The following is a 16748-nucleotide window of genomic DNA, read 5'->3' on the forward strand; positions in this document are numbered from 1 at the left end:
TGGGTTAATGATTCTGTCTTGTGTCTTCTACGCTACGATTTATTACACTACATTGAGTCTAACAGCCCATTTGCATATTTCATGACTGTTCCCTCGCCTCATACCTCACCCACCCACTGGCCATCCTAGACTGCTTGATTTTAGCTCCACTAAAACCCTACAACACACCCAAACATAAACTGAAGTAATGCCGCCATGCTAAACTTCATCTTCCCGACTCCACCCCGCAGGTGATGAAGACATATCACATGTACAATGCGGACAGCATCAACGCAGAGAGCAAGCTGAAAGAGGCCGAGAAGCAGGAGGAGAAGCAGATGGGGCGAGGGGCACGCCAGGAGGAGCGGCAAACGCCGCGTTCACCAGACACACTCGCCAGCGTCAGGCATGACGACAAGCCTGTCCGCCGTAGCTCTGTCAAGAAGATCGAGAAGATGAAGGAGAAGGTGAGTCAGGTCTAGAATAGCGTTGTGGTCAAACGTTGTTTACATTCACTTATAGACCAGGTATATGGTGGAAACCAAGTGTCAGTTTCATCTGTCAAGATAAGACATGGGGCCACTGGTTTGACAGGCCAAGTGATGCCAAGAAAGCGGTTGCCATATTGGCAAACTAGGAAATAGAGGCTTTATTAGGCCATTGACGACTGGACTTATGGACCGATGATTCCAAAAGTTCATCAACGTTTTTGAGCACCAACAAGTAGGCGACAGGATTCTTCTTCTGTGTGTTACACCAACTGTCAGATATGTGTGAGGAAACGTGATCGTCTTGGTTCCATTGGCTACCAGAGCATTGTCCAATACCCTCTAGTCTTCGTCTGGTTGAAGTCTGGAAGAAAGACTTCCATCGTGGATAGTCTCCAGATTTAAAATCCAGTTAGCTTATCCAGTTTGGGATGAACTGGACACAATGGTTAGAGCAATGCAACCTATAAATGCTGCAACAGTCTAGTATAACATTATATTATCTAACCAATTGAGGGTTAAGGGCCTTGCTCAAGGGCCCAACAGTGGCAACCTGGCAGTGGTGGGGCTTGAACCAGCGCCCTTTTGAATAGTAGTTCCATACCTTTACCACTAGGCTACAATTGCCCTTCTCAATACAATGTCAATATAATTGTAAACAATGGGGGTGTTCGAAAACTTATGACCGATAGTGAACTTTTGACCACATAGGACAGTCTTTGCTCAAGGTTTCTTCTATTTTTTGTCTTCCAGCGCCAAGCCAAATACACTGAGAACAAACTGAAAGCCATCAAGGCCAGGAATGAGTACCTGCTGGCTCTAGAGGCGACCAACTGCTGCGTTTTCAAGTACTACATTCATGACCTCTCTGACCTCATTGATGTAAGTTCCCCTGTGTCTTGTCTTGTGCTTTTAGCCTGTAGGTTAATACTGGTGCACATGTACTCACTGACACATACCTCAGGTGGCACAGCAGTTCTAGTCTGAGTGTCAGCTGTGCTATCGACAAAATTGGCATGGGGGTTTGGGGGTGGGGGGGTGGGTCAACAGGGTTCCTCATTGCTGTGTCATTTACATTTTCAGCATTTAGCAGACGCCTTTATCCAAAGCAACTTACATTACAGTTACAGTATACAGTCTGAGCAATTGAGGGTTAGGGGCCTTGCTCAAGGGCCCAACAGCAGCAACCTGGCAGTGGGGGGGTTTGAACCAGCGACTATCTGGTTACTAGACCTTTGCTAGCTGGTGGAGGCACATGCATGAGGGGTGAGGAAGTCACGGAGCCAGGTAGCACCTCTCTTTACACCTCAGTGAGGTGTGGAAAAGATGCGCCTGGCAACTGCTCTCTTTTTGGAGGGGCATGTGATAGCATGCTGCTATCCTGGGTGAGGGCAGGGGTGGTGCAAGCAGCGAAGGGGAATTTGATTATAATGCAATACATTATTACTGTAGGAGGATTGGAAAGGACTAAATAGGGAGAAAAAGAGGGAAAAAGCAAAAACTAAAATAAAAATAAGTAAATAAATATAAATAAATAAATAAATAAATAAATAAATATGTATATTTATAAATATATAAAAGAAAATAAATAAAAATAAAAATGTAATGTAAATATATAAAAATGTATAAAAATAAAATAAAGTAAAAATAAGCAAGTAAATGAATAAATAAATATAAAATAAAGTGTATATATAAGTTTATAATAATATAATATACAATAAAAATGTAATGTAAATGTATAGAAGAAAATAAATTAAAATTAAATTTAAGTTAGTAAATAAATAAATAAATAAATAAAAATAAAGTACTTATATATAATATACAATACAAATGTAATGTAAAAATAATTAAGAAAATAAATAAAAATAAAATAAAAATAAGCAAGTAAATGAATAAATTTAAAATAAGGTAACTCTATCTATCTATCTATCTATCTATCTATCTATCTATCTATCTATCTATCTATATATATATATATATATATATATATAATATACAATAAAAATGTAATGTAAATATATAGAAGAAATTGTGAATAAAATAAAAATAAGTAAATAAATAAATAAAAATAAAGTAATTATATATAATTAATTATAATTAATGTAAATATATAAAAGAAAATAAATAAAAATAAGTAAATAAATAAATATGAAGTAACCATTTAAAAATCCTATTTTAAGTGTCTGGGAGGAAGCACATGCTAGCCCTTGTGCTGCTAGTGTTTAGCAACTGTTATATGTCAATTCAAGAGTACTTTACTGAATTATGGTTTATTAGTACTACTATTAAAATTCAAAAATTCATTGTATTATTTAACTTTTTTAGTGCTGTGATTTGGGCTACCACGCCAGCTTGAACCGGGCGCTGCGTACCTACCTCTCGGCCGAGTTCAACGTGGAGACGTCGAAGCACAGCGGCCTGGAGATGATTGAGAACGCAGCCGAAAACCTGGAGGCTCACAGCGACAAACAGAAACTCATGGAGACCTACAACAACACCTTCTGTCCACCCATGCGCTTCGACTTTCAGTCTCACATGGGAGATCAGGTTAGTCCGTGTGTGTGCGTTTGCCCTGATAAGGGTGTGGCAGTCTGTGGAGTAGAATTGGCATAACATTATGTGTGGTCCCCCTTTTGTTGCCAAAACAGCCCTGACCCGTTGAGGCATGGACTCCACTAGACCCCTAAAGGTGTACTGTGGTATCTGGCACCAAGATGTTAGCAGCAGATCCTTTAACTCCTGTAAGTTGTGAGGTGGGGCCTCCACAAATCTGACTTGTTTGTCCAGCACATCCCACAGATGCTCGATTGGATTGAGATCTGGGGAATTTGGAGGCCAAGTCAACACCTCAAACTCATTGTTGTGCTCCTCAAACCGTTACTGAAAGGGGCCACAGCCATTAGGGAATACCGTTTCCATGAAGGAGTGTACATGGTCTGCAACAATGCTTAGGTAGGTGGTACGTGTCAAAGCAGCATCCACATAGATGGCAGGACCCAAGGTTTTCCAGCAGAACATTGCCCAAGGCATCACACTGCCTCCGCCGGCTTGCCCTCTTCCCATAGTGCATCCGGGTGCCGTGTGTTCCCCAGGCAAGCGACGCACACACAATGATCCACATGATATAAAAGAAAACGTGATTCATCAGACCAGGCCACCTTCTTTCATTGGTCCGTGGTCCAGTTCCTATGCTCACATGCCCATTGTTGGCACTTTCGGCGGTGGACAGAGGTCAGCATGGGCACCCTGACCCAGTCGTCTAACCATCACAATAGCTTCTAACACATCAACTCTGCGGATAAAATGTTAACTTGCTGCCTAATATATCCCACCCACTAACAGGAGCCGTGATGAAGAGATAATCAGTGTTATTCACTTCACCTGTCAGTGGTCATACTGTTATGCCTGGTTGGTGGTCAGCAGGCACAGCAGGTTGTGTCTCATCATTGCGACCTTCCATTCCGATCGTGATGAAGTAACTACAGAAGATAAACAAGTAAACAATTAACTGAGCTGAGCTAACTCGCTGAGGGGGCAGGCCTGGCTGGTAGCTGTTGTGTGAGAACTTTTAAGAAAGGAGTTAATTGAAAGTAAAAGGAGCTCAAAACAAAACAAAAACAAGTAAATTGCGTGCTAGAGCTTTGTGTCGGAATGTCTTGGCATGGATTCCTGTCTGCGTGTTTGGACCAGTGCTAATGACTGTAGCAACGGTGTCGGTGCGGATTTAGCTTTAGCGGAGGATGTGAAGACTTCAAAGCGAGCTGCACGTCTTAACCTCACTGCTCCAATCAGGGGAATTATTTACTCATTGGGAGCTGTAAGCAAACAACAGCATGAAGGCATTTCTGCTAACGTCTGATGAACAGTCATAGATTTCTTTACCGCTGCCAGATTTTGTGTCTCTGTCTTGCCAAGAAAGTAGTAGACAGAGTAGTAGTAGAGTCTTTTTTTTCTCTTTCAGTACATGTCTAAACACTTTTGGGATTTGCATGCTTACACACAGGAATGAACAGTCTTGTTTTTGTTTAAAACCTGGTACAGGTCATTAGTCTTCCTGACGTTATACCAGAGTTGTAAGGCTGAGTGGCCACATGAACAGCAATTGGCCTGTTGTTCGGATTTGGGCGGGACTAAGCCGGATGGGGTCTCTCTCCCATGGGTCTTCTCTCAGAGATGAGAAAAGAGTGCTCTCAGGGTGTGTCTCTCCGTACACAACGCTGACCCTCATATATAACGCGAGGGTGAAGAAGTAAATGTAAACAAATTTACCGGCGTGTTTTGCTGCAGTCTTGAAAATGCGCTCCAGGATGCCTGCACGTCATGTGCTCGTGCATAGCGGTCGTACTGCTGCGATAAACCATCTTCACTTTGCACTTTTGCAAGTTTACAGAGCACCACATTGTTGTATCCTTGTGAAAAACACTCCTAAACCTTAGATGCTCGTGTGCGGGTTTTTTAGCCGCAGATTCCCCAGAGAAATCCATGTTTTTAGTGGGCGTGGCCATCTTTGCGACGCGTCGACGCACGTTTTTGCTAATCGACGTATTTTCGTAATCGATTACGTCGACGCGTCGCCCCACCCCTAATTAAATTACATTCACAACCCTGACAGGATCAGAATTAATGCTAGCGCAGTAGCCAGAGCAAAATGCTAAGTGAGGGCTAAAATGCTAACTAAACAAAAGGTTACATTTTCTGTTGCTAGCCTGTCAGTGCTAGATTTGTCACGCCCATCCCGTTTTACAAGCATCTACTGGAACTAAGGACTGTGTTCTTATATTTTGCCCTCAGATGGGGTATGTGTGTTCCCAGCAGCCACTTCAGGGAGAACTTCTTCAGAGGTGTCAGCAGCTCCAGTCTCGACTGTCCACGCTCAGGATAGAGAACGAGGAGGTAAATGTGTACGCGTGCACACACTCACACACACTTGTCTTGTTAAGTAATGTATACACGATCTTGTACGCTAACATAAACACGTTGTACCATTTATCACTTCTTATAAACCACTACGCTTAAACACACCCATTTTCTACAAACACATTCAAACTATGTCTACACAGAGATGTGCTGGAAATCATCACACGCTGCTTTATTATTTACCATCTCAATTATAACCGAATTAATCTTTTCCTTACGTTACCCCTCTGTTCTCCAGGTGAAGAAGACGATGGAGGCCACCCTGCAGACCATCCAGGACATGGTGACCATCGAGGACTTTGATGTGACAGACTGCTTCCATCACAGCAACTCCATGGAGTCGGTCAAGTCCACCGTGTCTGAATCGTTCATGAGCAAACCGAGCATCGCCAAGAGACGAGCCAACCAGCAGGAGACCGAGCAGTTCTACTTCATGGTGAGAAAGAGAGAGAAAGATGTGAATGGTCGGAAAGGAAGGGAGTGAAAGGAAAGGAAAGGGGACAGAAAAACATGAAGAGAAAGGAAGGTGCGGTGGAAAAGGAGAGAAAGGGGAGGTGAACAAGATAAATGAAAAAAAGAACGAGAAATTATTATTATCAATGCAATAGATATTAGGAGAAAGGTAAAAAAGAGAAGGTTGGCTGCTCAGGTGGAGCAGCGGTAAAAACACATGCTAGACCAGAGCTGAGATCTCGAATACATCGGCTGAGGATGAGCGGCCACATAAACAGCGATTGGCCTGTTGTTCAGATAAGCGGGACTAAGCCGGATGGGGTCTCTCTCACATGACTGGTGCAATTACGACCTCTGCTGGCTGATTGATGGCGCCTGCACAGAGATGATAAAGGAGTGCTCTCAGGGTGTGTCTCTCCGTACACAACGCTGAGCTGCACTGCACTCGTCAAAGTGTAGGTGATAAGATGCAAACGGCATGCTGCCTACGTGTCGGAGGGGGCGTGGGTTAGCTTCGTTCTCCTCAATCAGATCAGGGATCGCATTGGTGGAGAGGAAGCATGACGCAATCGGGCAATTGGACGCGCTAAAAAGGGAGAAAATGCATAAGGAAAAATTAAAAGCAAGAAAAAAAAGGAAGAAAATGATGTTAGCAGGGAAAGAAAAGGAATCAGTCAATTAGAAATATAAAACAAGGGCGCTCAGATGGTGCAGCGGTAAAATACGCTAGCACACCAGAACTGGGATTACGAATACATCGAAAACATTCGGCTGGGCTGGGTGGCTATATAAACAACATTTGGCTGTTGTACACAGGGTGGGAAAAAAGCACCTGTGCAGAGTCGAGGAATAATGATGATCAGGGTGTGGCTCTCCCTGCACAAGGCTGATCCGCATATGAACTCGCCTCGTGCAGGTGAAAAGATGCAGTTGGTACTGCACATGTGTCAGAGGGGGCGTGTGTCAGTTGCAAAGCTCCACAGTCAGCAGTGGAAGGTTGTATCAGTAGAGGGGAAGCGTAACGCAATCAGGGTATTTGGATACGACTAGATTTGGAGGGGAAATTGGAGGGAAAAAATATATAAAATAAATATATGACAAAATAAGTAAGTATTAAATAATCAGATTGAAGTAAAGCAAAGATAAAATGTAAATTAATGACGGAAAGCTAAAAATGAAAACAAAAACATTACAATATCACACCTAATATTATTATTTACACTTTATATTATTATTTTACACTTAATTTATTTATTATGATATAGCACAAAATTATCTATACATTCAAATGTATACTCAATGTAGTGTGAATAATAGTTTTATAATAATAATAATAATAATAATAATAACTATTATTATTATTATTATATATATTTGTCATTGGATTTTATATTAATTATTATATATTATTATTATTATATAAATATATATAATAATTATAATTATGTATTATTGTCATTTGATAATTAAAAATCATATTCACAACAATATAAAGTGTTCAAAAATCAAAGGGTCTGATTACTTTCAGAATCCACTATAAATTATTATTCAGAACTGATGCTTTGTTGATCAGTGATACAGAATTGATGAGAACCAGTACACGCTGCTTCTTGTCAGAACACTGAAAAATTGATGTATTGATTAGCTGCTGTAGGTGCCTGATGTGCATTTGATATTGAACAGGACTTTCGCTGCTGCTTTCACACCTCACTTTTCTTTTCTATTTTACTGTTTCCTTTACCCTCTTTCCTTTTTCTTTTATTTTTCCCTCTTATTTTCATGTTTTCATTTTAGTATACACCTTAAATAATACAATAATAATAATGATAATGTAAATGTTTCTATTTTATTATTTGTATTATTTGTTGTCGTTTTTTTGCCGATTATTCTGTTCTTTTAGATTTTTTTTGTTATTTATCTATTTTATTTAGTTTTCTTTTAGTTTTTTTCTTATGTACATTTATTTATCTTTTTGTATTTTTATGCTTCATTTTTTTTCTTATAAAACTTTTATCTTTTTTTACTTCTTGAGTTCTATTTTTCCCTTTATTTTCTTGTTTTGTTTTGTTTTTCTTTGTATTATTATCCTACTTTTATTTTTTATTTTTTGTTATTGATTTTTGTATGCATTTTTATTTATATTTTTCACTATTATTCTACCTTTTCTATGCTTTTCTTTGTTTTATTATTTATAGTTCCTTTCTTTTTTGCTTCTTCGTGCATCTCTGTGTCAGATGTGTTGGTGTATGTCTTCATATGGCCTTTACTCTCTCGGGTTTTCTCGGCTGTCTTTCTGTCCATCTGTCTCTTTGTCCTGTTGTAGCAACTCTGTATAGAATTGAACTTAACAGCATTTTCAATTTGCATATTAGTTAATGTCCAAGACCTACGAGGGACCCACAGTAATACAGGACAAATAGAATTGAATTACATATTAGATATGTAAAAGAAAACGGCAAGACGGTAAACATTGTGTGTTTTTCAGAAACTGAAGGAGTTCCTGGAGGGTAGAAACCTCATCATCAAACTACAGGCCAAGCACGAGCTTATCCAGAAAAGTCTTGGAGAGAGTAAGTGATCTGTCTGTCTGATTGGTTTTTGTTTTGTCAGTTATTAACCACTAATAAACCGTTGTAACTCATTTGATTTAAGCATGCTTAACTATTCACCTAAAGTTAAAATCATGTAGTATCACTTAGTGTCATTTTTAATTCAGTTTCTCCAACATGGTGAGTTAAATCACTTGTGACCCTATTCAAAACTGGTCACTGAAGTTCTTTGTTGCTTTGTTACTTGTGTACATGGTAACAGTCATGCTGGAACAGCAAACGTCCTTACGCAAAGTTTTCTTTATTGATTTTATACTACTGTTAGCAACAAGCAGTGCTGAAACACCTGAACTTGATTATTAGAAAGGTGCGACTACACACATATATAATGCATTACCAGGGGCACTGATTTGTTCTCCTGTTGTTCTAAGGTTTCACCTCCCACTCTCATTCTTGCAGTATTAGCAAGTCAGTAGGGAGTGTAGCAGATGATCTGGAATGAAGTGAATGGAAAAGAGGAAAAAAAAACGTTCCTACTGTTATGATCCTTTAGTCTGTATTGAGTTCACTTTGAGTTCATTGTAATATTTTTTGTCTAACATCTACATTAATAAAGGAAAAAATAGAACTAAGCCATTATAAGCTTGTAGAGTCGAGTCTGGATTGTGGCGTTACGGATCTGCTTAGTTAGTTTATAAATCAGATCCTGCAGATACAGCAGTGCATTCTGGGAAATCACTTAAATTTTGATTTTGAATTTTCTCTCTCTCCACAGGTCAGAAGACTGACTACTGCCTTGCCAGGTACGTGTTTTGAGAGCCCAAATCACGATCTAATGAACAACACAATCATCTAAATAACAGCCAGATGTTTTCTTTTAATGTGCAGTTAATATCAGGAATATCTCATCTGGACAAAATCAAGCAACTTTCCAACTTTCAAAGCTGGACTAGTGCAATAGGACAAGGCCGCACCGGAACATGTTTCGAATTAGCTGCTGGTTGTTTGTAATCGAGTGACCTTTGTGTGCTTTTGGATAGGCTGTAAAATTTGTGGCTTTGGGAATAGAAATTTAAGGTGGTTTAACAGCTAGAGCAGTTGTCGGCTCCAGAATTATTGGCACCCTTGGTAAAAATCAATAATAGAAGGCCATTAAGAAATATCCTCCCCCCTAGCTCAGTTAGTGGACAGTGAATGATTCAGTAGGGTTTGTTTGGGTCGTGAATGGTTGTAAAATTCTCACTGGCAGAGGCAGACAGATATTTATATATACGTATACTGATCAGCCATAACATTAAAACCACCTTCACTTACCATATACAGGGGTTGGACAAAATAACTGAAACACCTGTCATTTTAGTGTGTAAGGTTTCATGGCTAAATTGGACCAGTCTGGTGGCCAATCTTCATTAATTGCACATTGCACCAGTAAGAGCAGAGTGTGAAGGTTCAATTAGCAGTGTAAGAGCACAGTTTTGCTCAAAATATTGCAATGCACACAACATTATGGGTGACATACCAGAGTTCAAAAGAGGACAAATTGTTGGTGCACGTCTTGCTGGCGCATCTGTGACCAAGACAGCAAGTCTTTGTGATGTATCAAGAGCCACGGTATCCAGGGTAATGTCAGCATACCACCAAGAAGGACAAACCACATCCAACAGGATTAACTGTGGACGCAAGAGGAAGCTGTCTGAAAGGGATGTTCGGGTGCTAACCCGGATTGTATCCAAAAAACATAAAACCACGGCTGCCCAAATCACGGCAGAATTAAATGTGCACCTCAACTCTCCTGTTTCCACCAGAACTGTCCGTCGGGAGCTCCACAGGGTCAATATACACGGCCGGGCTGCTATAGCCAAACCTTTGGTCACTCGTGCCAATGCCAAACGTCGGTTTCAATGGTGCAAGGAGCGCAAATCTTGTGCTGTGGACAATGTGAAACATGTATTGTTCTCTGATGAGTCCACCTTTACTGTTTTCCCCACATCCGGGAAAGTTAAGGTGTGGAGAAGCCCCAAAGAAGCGTACCACCCAGACTGTTGCATGCCCAGAGTGAAGCATGGGGGTGGATCAGTGATGGTTTGGGCTGCCATATCATGGCATTCCCTTGGCCCAATACTTGTGCTAGATGGGAGCGTCACTGCCAAGGACTACCGAACCATTCTGGAGGACCATGTGCATCCAATGGCAGTGCCGTGTATCAGGATGACAATGCACCAATACACACAGCAAGACTGGTGAAAGATTGGTTTGATGAACATGAAAGTGAAGTTGAACATCTCCCATGGCCTGCACAGTCACCAGATCTAAATATTATTGAGCCACTTTGGGGTGTTTTGGAGAAGCGAGTCAGGAAACGTTTTCCTCCACCAGCATCACGTAGTGACCTGGCCACTATCCTGCAAGAAGAATGGCTTAAAATCCCTCTGACCACTGTGCAGGACTTGTATATGTCATTTCCAAGACGAATTGATGCTGTATTGGCCGCAAAAGGAGGCCCTACACCATACTAATAAATTATTGTGGTCTACAACCAGGTGTTTCAGTTATTTTGTCCAACCCCTGTAGAAGCACTTTGTAGTCCTACAATTACTGACTGTAGTCCGTCTGTTTCTCTGCATGCTTTGTTAGCCCCCTTTCATGCTGTTCTTCAATGGCCAGGACTCTCCCTGGACCACTACAGAGCAGGTATTATTTGGGTGGTGGATCATTCTCGGCACTGCAGTGACACTGACATGGTGGTGGTGTGTTAGTGTGTGTTGTGCTGGTATGAGTGGATCAGACACAGCAATGCTGATGGAGTTTTTAAACACCCCACAGTCACTGCTGGCCTGAGAATAGTCCACCAACCAAAAATATCCAGCTAACAGGTCTAGAAGATGACCAACTCAAACGGCAGCAATAGATGAGCGATCGTCTCTGATTTTACATCTACAAGGTGGACCAACTAGGTAGGAGTGTCTAATACAGTGGACAGTGAGTGGACACTGTGTCTGATCCACTCATACCAGCACAACACACACTAACACACCACCACCACGTCAGTGTCACTGCAGTGCTGAGAATGATCCACCACCCAAATAATACCTGCTCTGTGGTGATCCTGTGGGGGTTCTGACCATTGAAGAACAGCATGAAAGGGGACTTACAAAGCATGCAGAGAAACAGATAGACTACAGTCTGTAATTGTAGAACTACAAAGTGCTTCTATATGGTAAGTAGAGCTAATAAAATAGACAGTGAGTGTAGAAACAAGGAGGTGGTTTTAATGTTATGGCTGATCAGTGTGTATATATATATATATATATATATATTTCATGTTTTCAGGTTTATTTCATATCCAATTGTTTAAAACGTCTAAATGACAAAGCTGATGAAGCTGTATCTGTGTCAGAAAATTGTTTTTGCAACTCGGTGAAAAATAATCATTATTCCTCTCCATTTCTCTGTTTTATGTGAACATTAGTGGGCGCAGGGACTCGTCGGCGCAGAAACAGGTAATTTCCATTTCTCTATGTATGTGTGTGTGTGTCAGTGTTGATATGAGGAGCATCACCGTGCCAATTTGCTTCACATCCGTTTTTTCTTTGTCTCCACCATTTGTCACACGAATCCAAAAATTCTCCCAGTACTGGTTCTCCACTGGGGGTATACGAGAATTAAGGCCTTTTACATTCCCAATAAACTCACTAGCAGTTCCAGTGGGAGAAAAGTAGGGTACACTTTGTCCCCCGACCAAGTTCAGCCTGCCTTTTCTATGGCACTGCCAAATCATAATCACTGTCGGGTCCTGTGGGATTAAATTAGCTGAGCCCACCTAACATCCTGTTGTGTATCAGTTCTAACCAAACAGGAGGACTAAACAAAAGAAACGGATACAATTACTCTTATGGGCTTTTTATTGAAGCGCACAATGTCGCCCCCTAAAGGAAGAAAGAAGGAATTACACTCTGAAATTCTAATGATTCAAATTAATTAACAGTTATCAATGTATCCAGTATCAGTGCATCAATTACTGATATTAGCTGTTAATATTATGTGAATATTGGTAAGAATGAATGAATGAAGTGTACCTTATTGCTTGCTTGCTGTCAATATTATAATACTTCTAACCATTATAAAATGATTGCAATTTGAATACGTCGTTCATATTATTATTGTAATTTATTTTAAAACAGTATTTAGACTAAAATAACTGCATCATAATTTTATGCCCGTCTGTCTGTGTCATTTGTCTTTTCAATGTAAGGCTGCGTTCACACAGACAGTCTTGGCATCCGACCGATAATGCGAGGATGCACGTTGCTGATGGGTTTGTGGGCGGAGTTCATGTTCCCCCCACAATACTTTTAAAATGACACTTTAAACAATATAAAACATATGAAATCATATAGAAAAGCAAGCACACCAATGTTTCTGTTCTTGTTTATTATGTATGTAGGGCAACATGATGTGGATTGGAACACAGCCATAGATGCTTAGTAGCTGCACAGTCGCAAGGAATATGCTGCTGTACAGATTTTAAGATTCAGTCATTTGTAGGAAAGGAAAGGTCAAAAACATGTTAGAGAGATCTACTTGCATTAGTGTGTATGGTCCATCAATTTCAGGCCTGCAACACATTTCAAAAAAGTAGGGACAGTAAAGCATTTACTACTCTAATGTTTCTGTTCCTTGTCACAATGCCTGAAGGTGTTGTATAATGAAAGGTTTAGGTTACTCTCGCTCTATTAGGACTGCAGGCAAGCCAGTGCAGTACCCGTACCCTCTTCTTCCACAGCCATGCCTTTGTAATGTTCACAAGTCACAAAATACGAGTCCGAGTCAAGTCTTGAGTCACTATAATATACATAAAACATATATTGGAAATGTAGCGTAGAAATAAACAAATAATATGTAAGTTCAGATAAAAACAACAACAGATTAGCGACTGTATTTTGCCGTCTTACTTAGTGCCTTTACTTTCCTAGGTACCAGTTAAAAGCTTAAACTGATACAATTTGTTTTCATTGCAAAACAAAAGCGCACAATAAATCAGGCACAGCGGCCAAAATCCAAAACACAGCAAAAAAATCATAACCACTGCTTACCTTAGCTTATGTTCTTCCAGATGCTATTAAATTTATAACCGTGTGTCCCATTAGGAATATAATCCGATAGTTTGTAAATGTGCTTACAATTAAAAACCTCCAAACTTTTCCCGGTTGTGAAGTAAAACACGAACTCGTTAGAAAGCCAATCAAGCGTTTCATTGACACATCATCTGTGTGACGCTGCAAACTATATAAATGCAAATAACAGCTTTTCTTACTAACAATTATAATCAGAAGGTCTGATTGGAAGGTCTTCCAACCATTAGCGCCAATTCTGTAGGAGCGTCCCATTCACCCCAGTTGTTCCAGTGAAGTGCACCAAGTAGGGTATTCCAACATTTGAAATGAGATTCAAATCCAAAGGAGGGAGTAAGGAGCAACGCTTCATTACTACGCCGGAAGCTGGCTGGAACATTTACCCATTGCATGCGTTGCGGGTTAAGACGGCCGGAGCGTTATCAGAGAGCAGAAAACGACACGATCAGAATGATGTCGGTTCATATAATATATATATGATTGTCACACGTAACTAATGTTAACACATGCTGCTGACTTTTGCTGTCTACGAGTCATTTTTTTGCGAGTCACGAGTCGAGTCCGAGTCATTTGAAACGAGTCTGAGTCGAGTCTGAAGTTGCTGTGTCGCTGTGTCACAGACTCGAATGTGTGCAGCATGTGGTTTTGTACTGACTTGTTAAAAACACTGCATTTTTTTATTTGCATTTTCCATACTGTCCCAACTTTTTCTGATTTGGGGTTGCATTTGGATCTGCTTTGTGGTTCAGGAGTTGGGAAAACATTAGGAAGCAAAGCCATGAATAATATTACCACTACATATAACGTGCAGTTCAGGGCCGAATTTACGTCCAGAAGTGTGTGTGTGTGTGTGTGTGTGTGTGTTTCTTGGCGTGTGGCCTACCGTGCCCCAAATTCCTCCCTCACCCATTTCCACTTTGCCCAAACAAACAAAAGGAAGCACTGGCAAGAAGCGGTCTCCTAGCAACCACCACATTCTGTAGCCCCTTTCCCCATTGGGATTGCCGCTGTTCTGTTCCTTACCTTATGCAGGCTGAAACCTTCATCCCTCCATAAATATTATCCCGGCGCTTGAACAGGAGCCCTCGTTCATAAAGATTTATCAAAACAATCTAGGGTTTCAGCCCCCGACTGGAATCCTCTCCTCTCCTCACCCTGTTGATTTACTTTTCTCATTTTTTTCAGGAATCTGCTCAAGCCATACCATTGATCGTGGAGAGCTGCATCCGCTTCATCAGCCGTCACGGTAATGTGTCTCTTGGCATGAGCCTTACAGATCTGTGCCCCCCTGAACGCCCAGAGTAGGCTTCGGGTTTATTTATCAGCGTATGCGCTCAATATCGGCTAATAAATTAGCTTAAGCAATGATAGAAAATGGCTTGGGTTTATAACACAGATGTACAGTGCTGAGAAACAAGTATTCAACCAATCTTCTTTGTTATGACGTATGTTAGTGTATATATCCACTCAAATATAAAATATACAGTATACAAACAAAATATGTTTCAGAAATGCCTGGACACCCAGAAGTGACCTTGTTTTTACACCCTATTCCAAAACTATAGCCATTATAACGCATTGAATCCCATTCATTCAAATAAGCATTTGTCAGATCAGACACTGACGTTCAACAAGGTGTCTAATTGACCTTGAGAGTTTAGATTAGGGCTTGGGTTCCTCCACACCAAACTTGTGCCCTTTGGGACAGTCAGACTGGAACCAAGCCATTGGCGCCAAGTTTGAAGCATAAAATAAATGATGCTGCTCATGTGGCGCAGTGGTAAAATATGCTAGCACACCAGAGCTGGGATTTCGAATACATTGTATCGAATCACAGCTTTGCCCTCCGGCTGGGCTGGGCAGCCACACGAGCAACGATTGGCTCTTGTTCACAGGATAGGATAAGTTGGACCAGGGTTTATTTTATCAGCTCCATTTACCATATAGAAGCACTTTGTAGTTCTACAATTACTGACTGTAGTCCATCTGTTTCTCTGCATGCTTTGTTAGCCCCCTTTCATGCTGTTCTTTAATGGTCAGGACCCCCACAGGGACACTACAGAGCAGGTATTATTTGAGTGGTGGATCATTCTCAGCACTGCAGTGACACTGACATGGTGGTGGTGTGTTAGTGTGTGTTGTGCTGGTATGAGTGAATCAGACACAGCAGTGCTGCTGGAGTTTTTAAATACCGTGTCCACTCACTGTCCACTCTATTAGACACTCTTAACTAGTTGGTCCACCTTGTAGATGTAAAGTCAGAGACGATCGCTCATCTATTGCTGCTGTTTGAGTTGGTCATCTTCTAGACCTTCATCGGTGGTCACAGGACGCTGTTGGCTGGATATTTTTGGTTGGTGGACTATTCTCTGTCTGATCATCTGTCTGATTGTCTGATCCACTCATATCAGCACAACACACACTAACACACCACAACCGTCAGTGTCACTACAGTGCTGAGAATGATCCACCACCCTAATAATACCTGCTCTGTAGTGTCCCTGTGGGGGTCCTGACCATTGAAGAACAGCATGAAAGGGGGCTAACAAAGTATGTAGAGAAACAGATGGACTACAGTCAGTAATAGTAGAACTACAAAGTGCTTCTATATGGTAAGTGGAGCTGATAAAATGGACATTGAGTGTAGAAACAAGTAGATGGTTTTAATGTTATGGCTGATAGGTGTAAGTAACCCATGTTTGTATCTTGTTGTGTTTTAGATGATCACGCCCTATTTTATTAATAATGAAAGCAAAAACCCGGATTATTTCAAAGGGTTCATAAATGTTTTATCAAGAGCTTAAAACAAACCACATTCTGAAAGCTAAAGTAATTTAACAAGTTTAGCGGCTTTTCATTTTTGAACGGTCAGTAACATGATGTCATTGTGTCCACAGGCCTGCAACACGAGGGCATCTTCAGAGTGTCCGGCTCACAAGTCGAGGTCAACGACATAAAGAACGCCTTTGAGAGGGGTAACACGATCTAATCTGATATTCTTCCGTCCTTTCATTCGCTCAAACTCTCAGCATTACGAACGTCTGACTCACCGTCTGTGTTCGGACCGCGAACTAAACCTCTGTCACCCTAGGTGAGGACCCGCTGGCTGTGGATCAGAATGATCACGACATGGATTCCATCGCCGGCGTCCTCAAGCTATACTTTAGAGGTCTGGAGACCGCCCTCTTCCCAAAAGAAGTCTTCCATGATCTCATGGCCTGTGTCTGTGA

General features: G+C 41.0%; 1 protein-coding gene across 2 annotated transcripts in view; it reads left to right on the plus strand.

Moving 5' to 3' along the window:
* The window catches only part of srgap2 (SLIT-ROBO Rho GTPase activating protein 2), a 141714-nt gene that overhangs the window by 107704 nt on the left and 17262 nt on the right, over positions 1-16748 (plus strand). For both annotated transcript variants that reach the window (XM_062987110.1, XM_062987111.1), the window contains exons 6-16: positions 231-446; positions 1221-1349; positions 2793-3014; positions 5259-5360; positions 5623-5820; positions 8323-8407; positions 9162-9189; positions 11856-11886; positions 14704-14764; positions 16416-16493; positions 16610-16744. In XM_062987110.1, the coding sequence (XP_062843180.1) occupies positions 231-446; positions 1221-1349; positions 2793-3014; positions 5259-5360; positions 5623-5820; positions 8323-8407; positions 9162-9189; positions 11856-11886; positions 14704-14764; positions 16416-16493; positions 16610-16744 (1285 nt within the window). The remainder of the gene's footprint in view (positions 1-230; positions 447-1220; positions 1350-2792; positions 3015-5258; positions 5361-5622; positions 5821-8322; positions 8408-9161; positions 9190-11855; positions 11887-14703; positions 14765-16415; positions 16494-16609; positions 16745-16748) is intronic.

This window comes from Trichomycterus rosablanca, chromosome 24 (genome assembly GCF_030014385.1).
Source record: "Trichomycterus rosablanca isolate fTriRos1 chromosome 24, fTriRos1.hap1, whole genome shotgun sequence".
Taxonomy (NCBI): domain Eukaryota; kingdom Metazoa; phylum Chordata; class Actinopteri; order Siluriformes; family Trichomycteridae; genus Trichomycterus; species Trichomycterus rosablanca.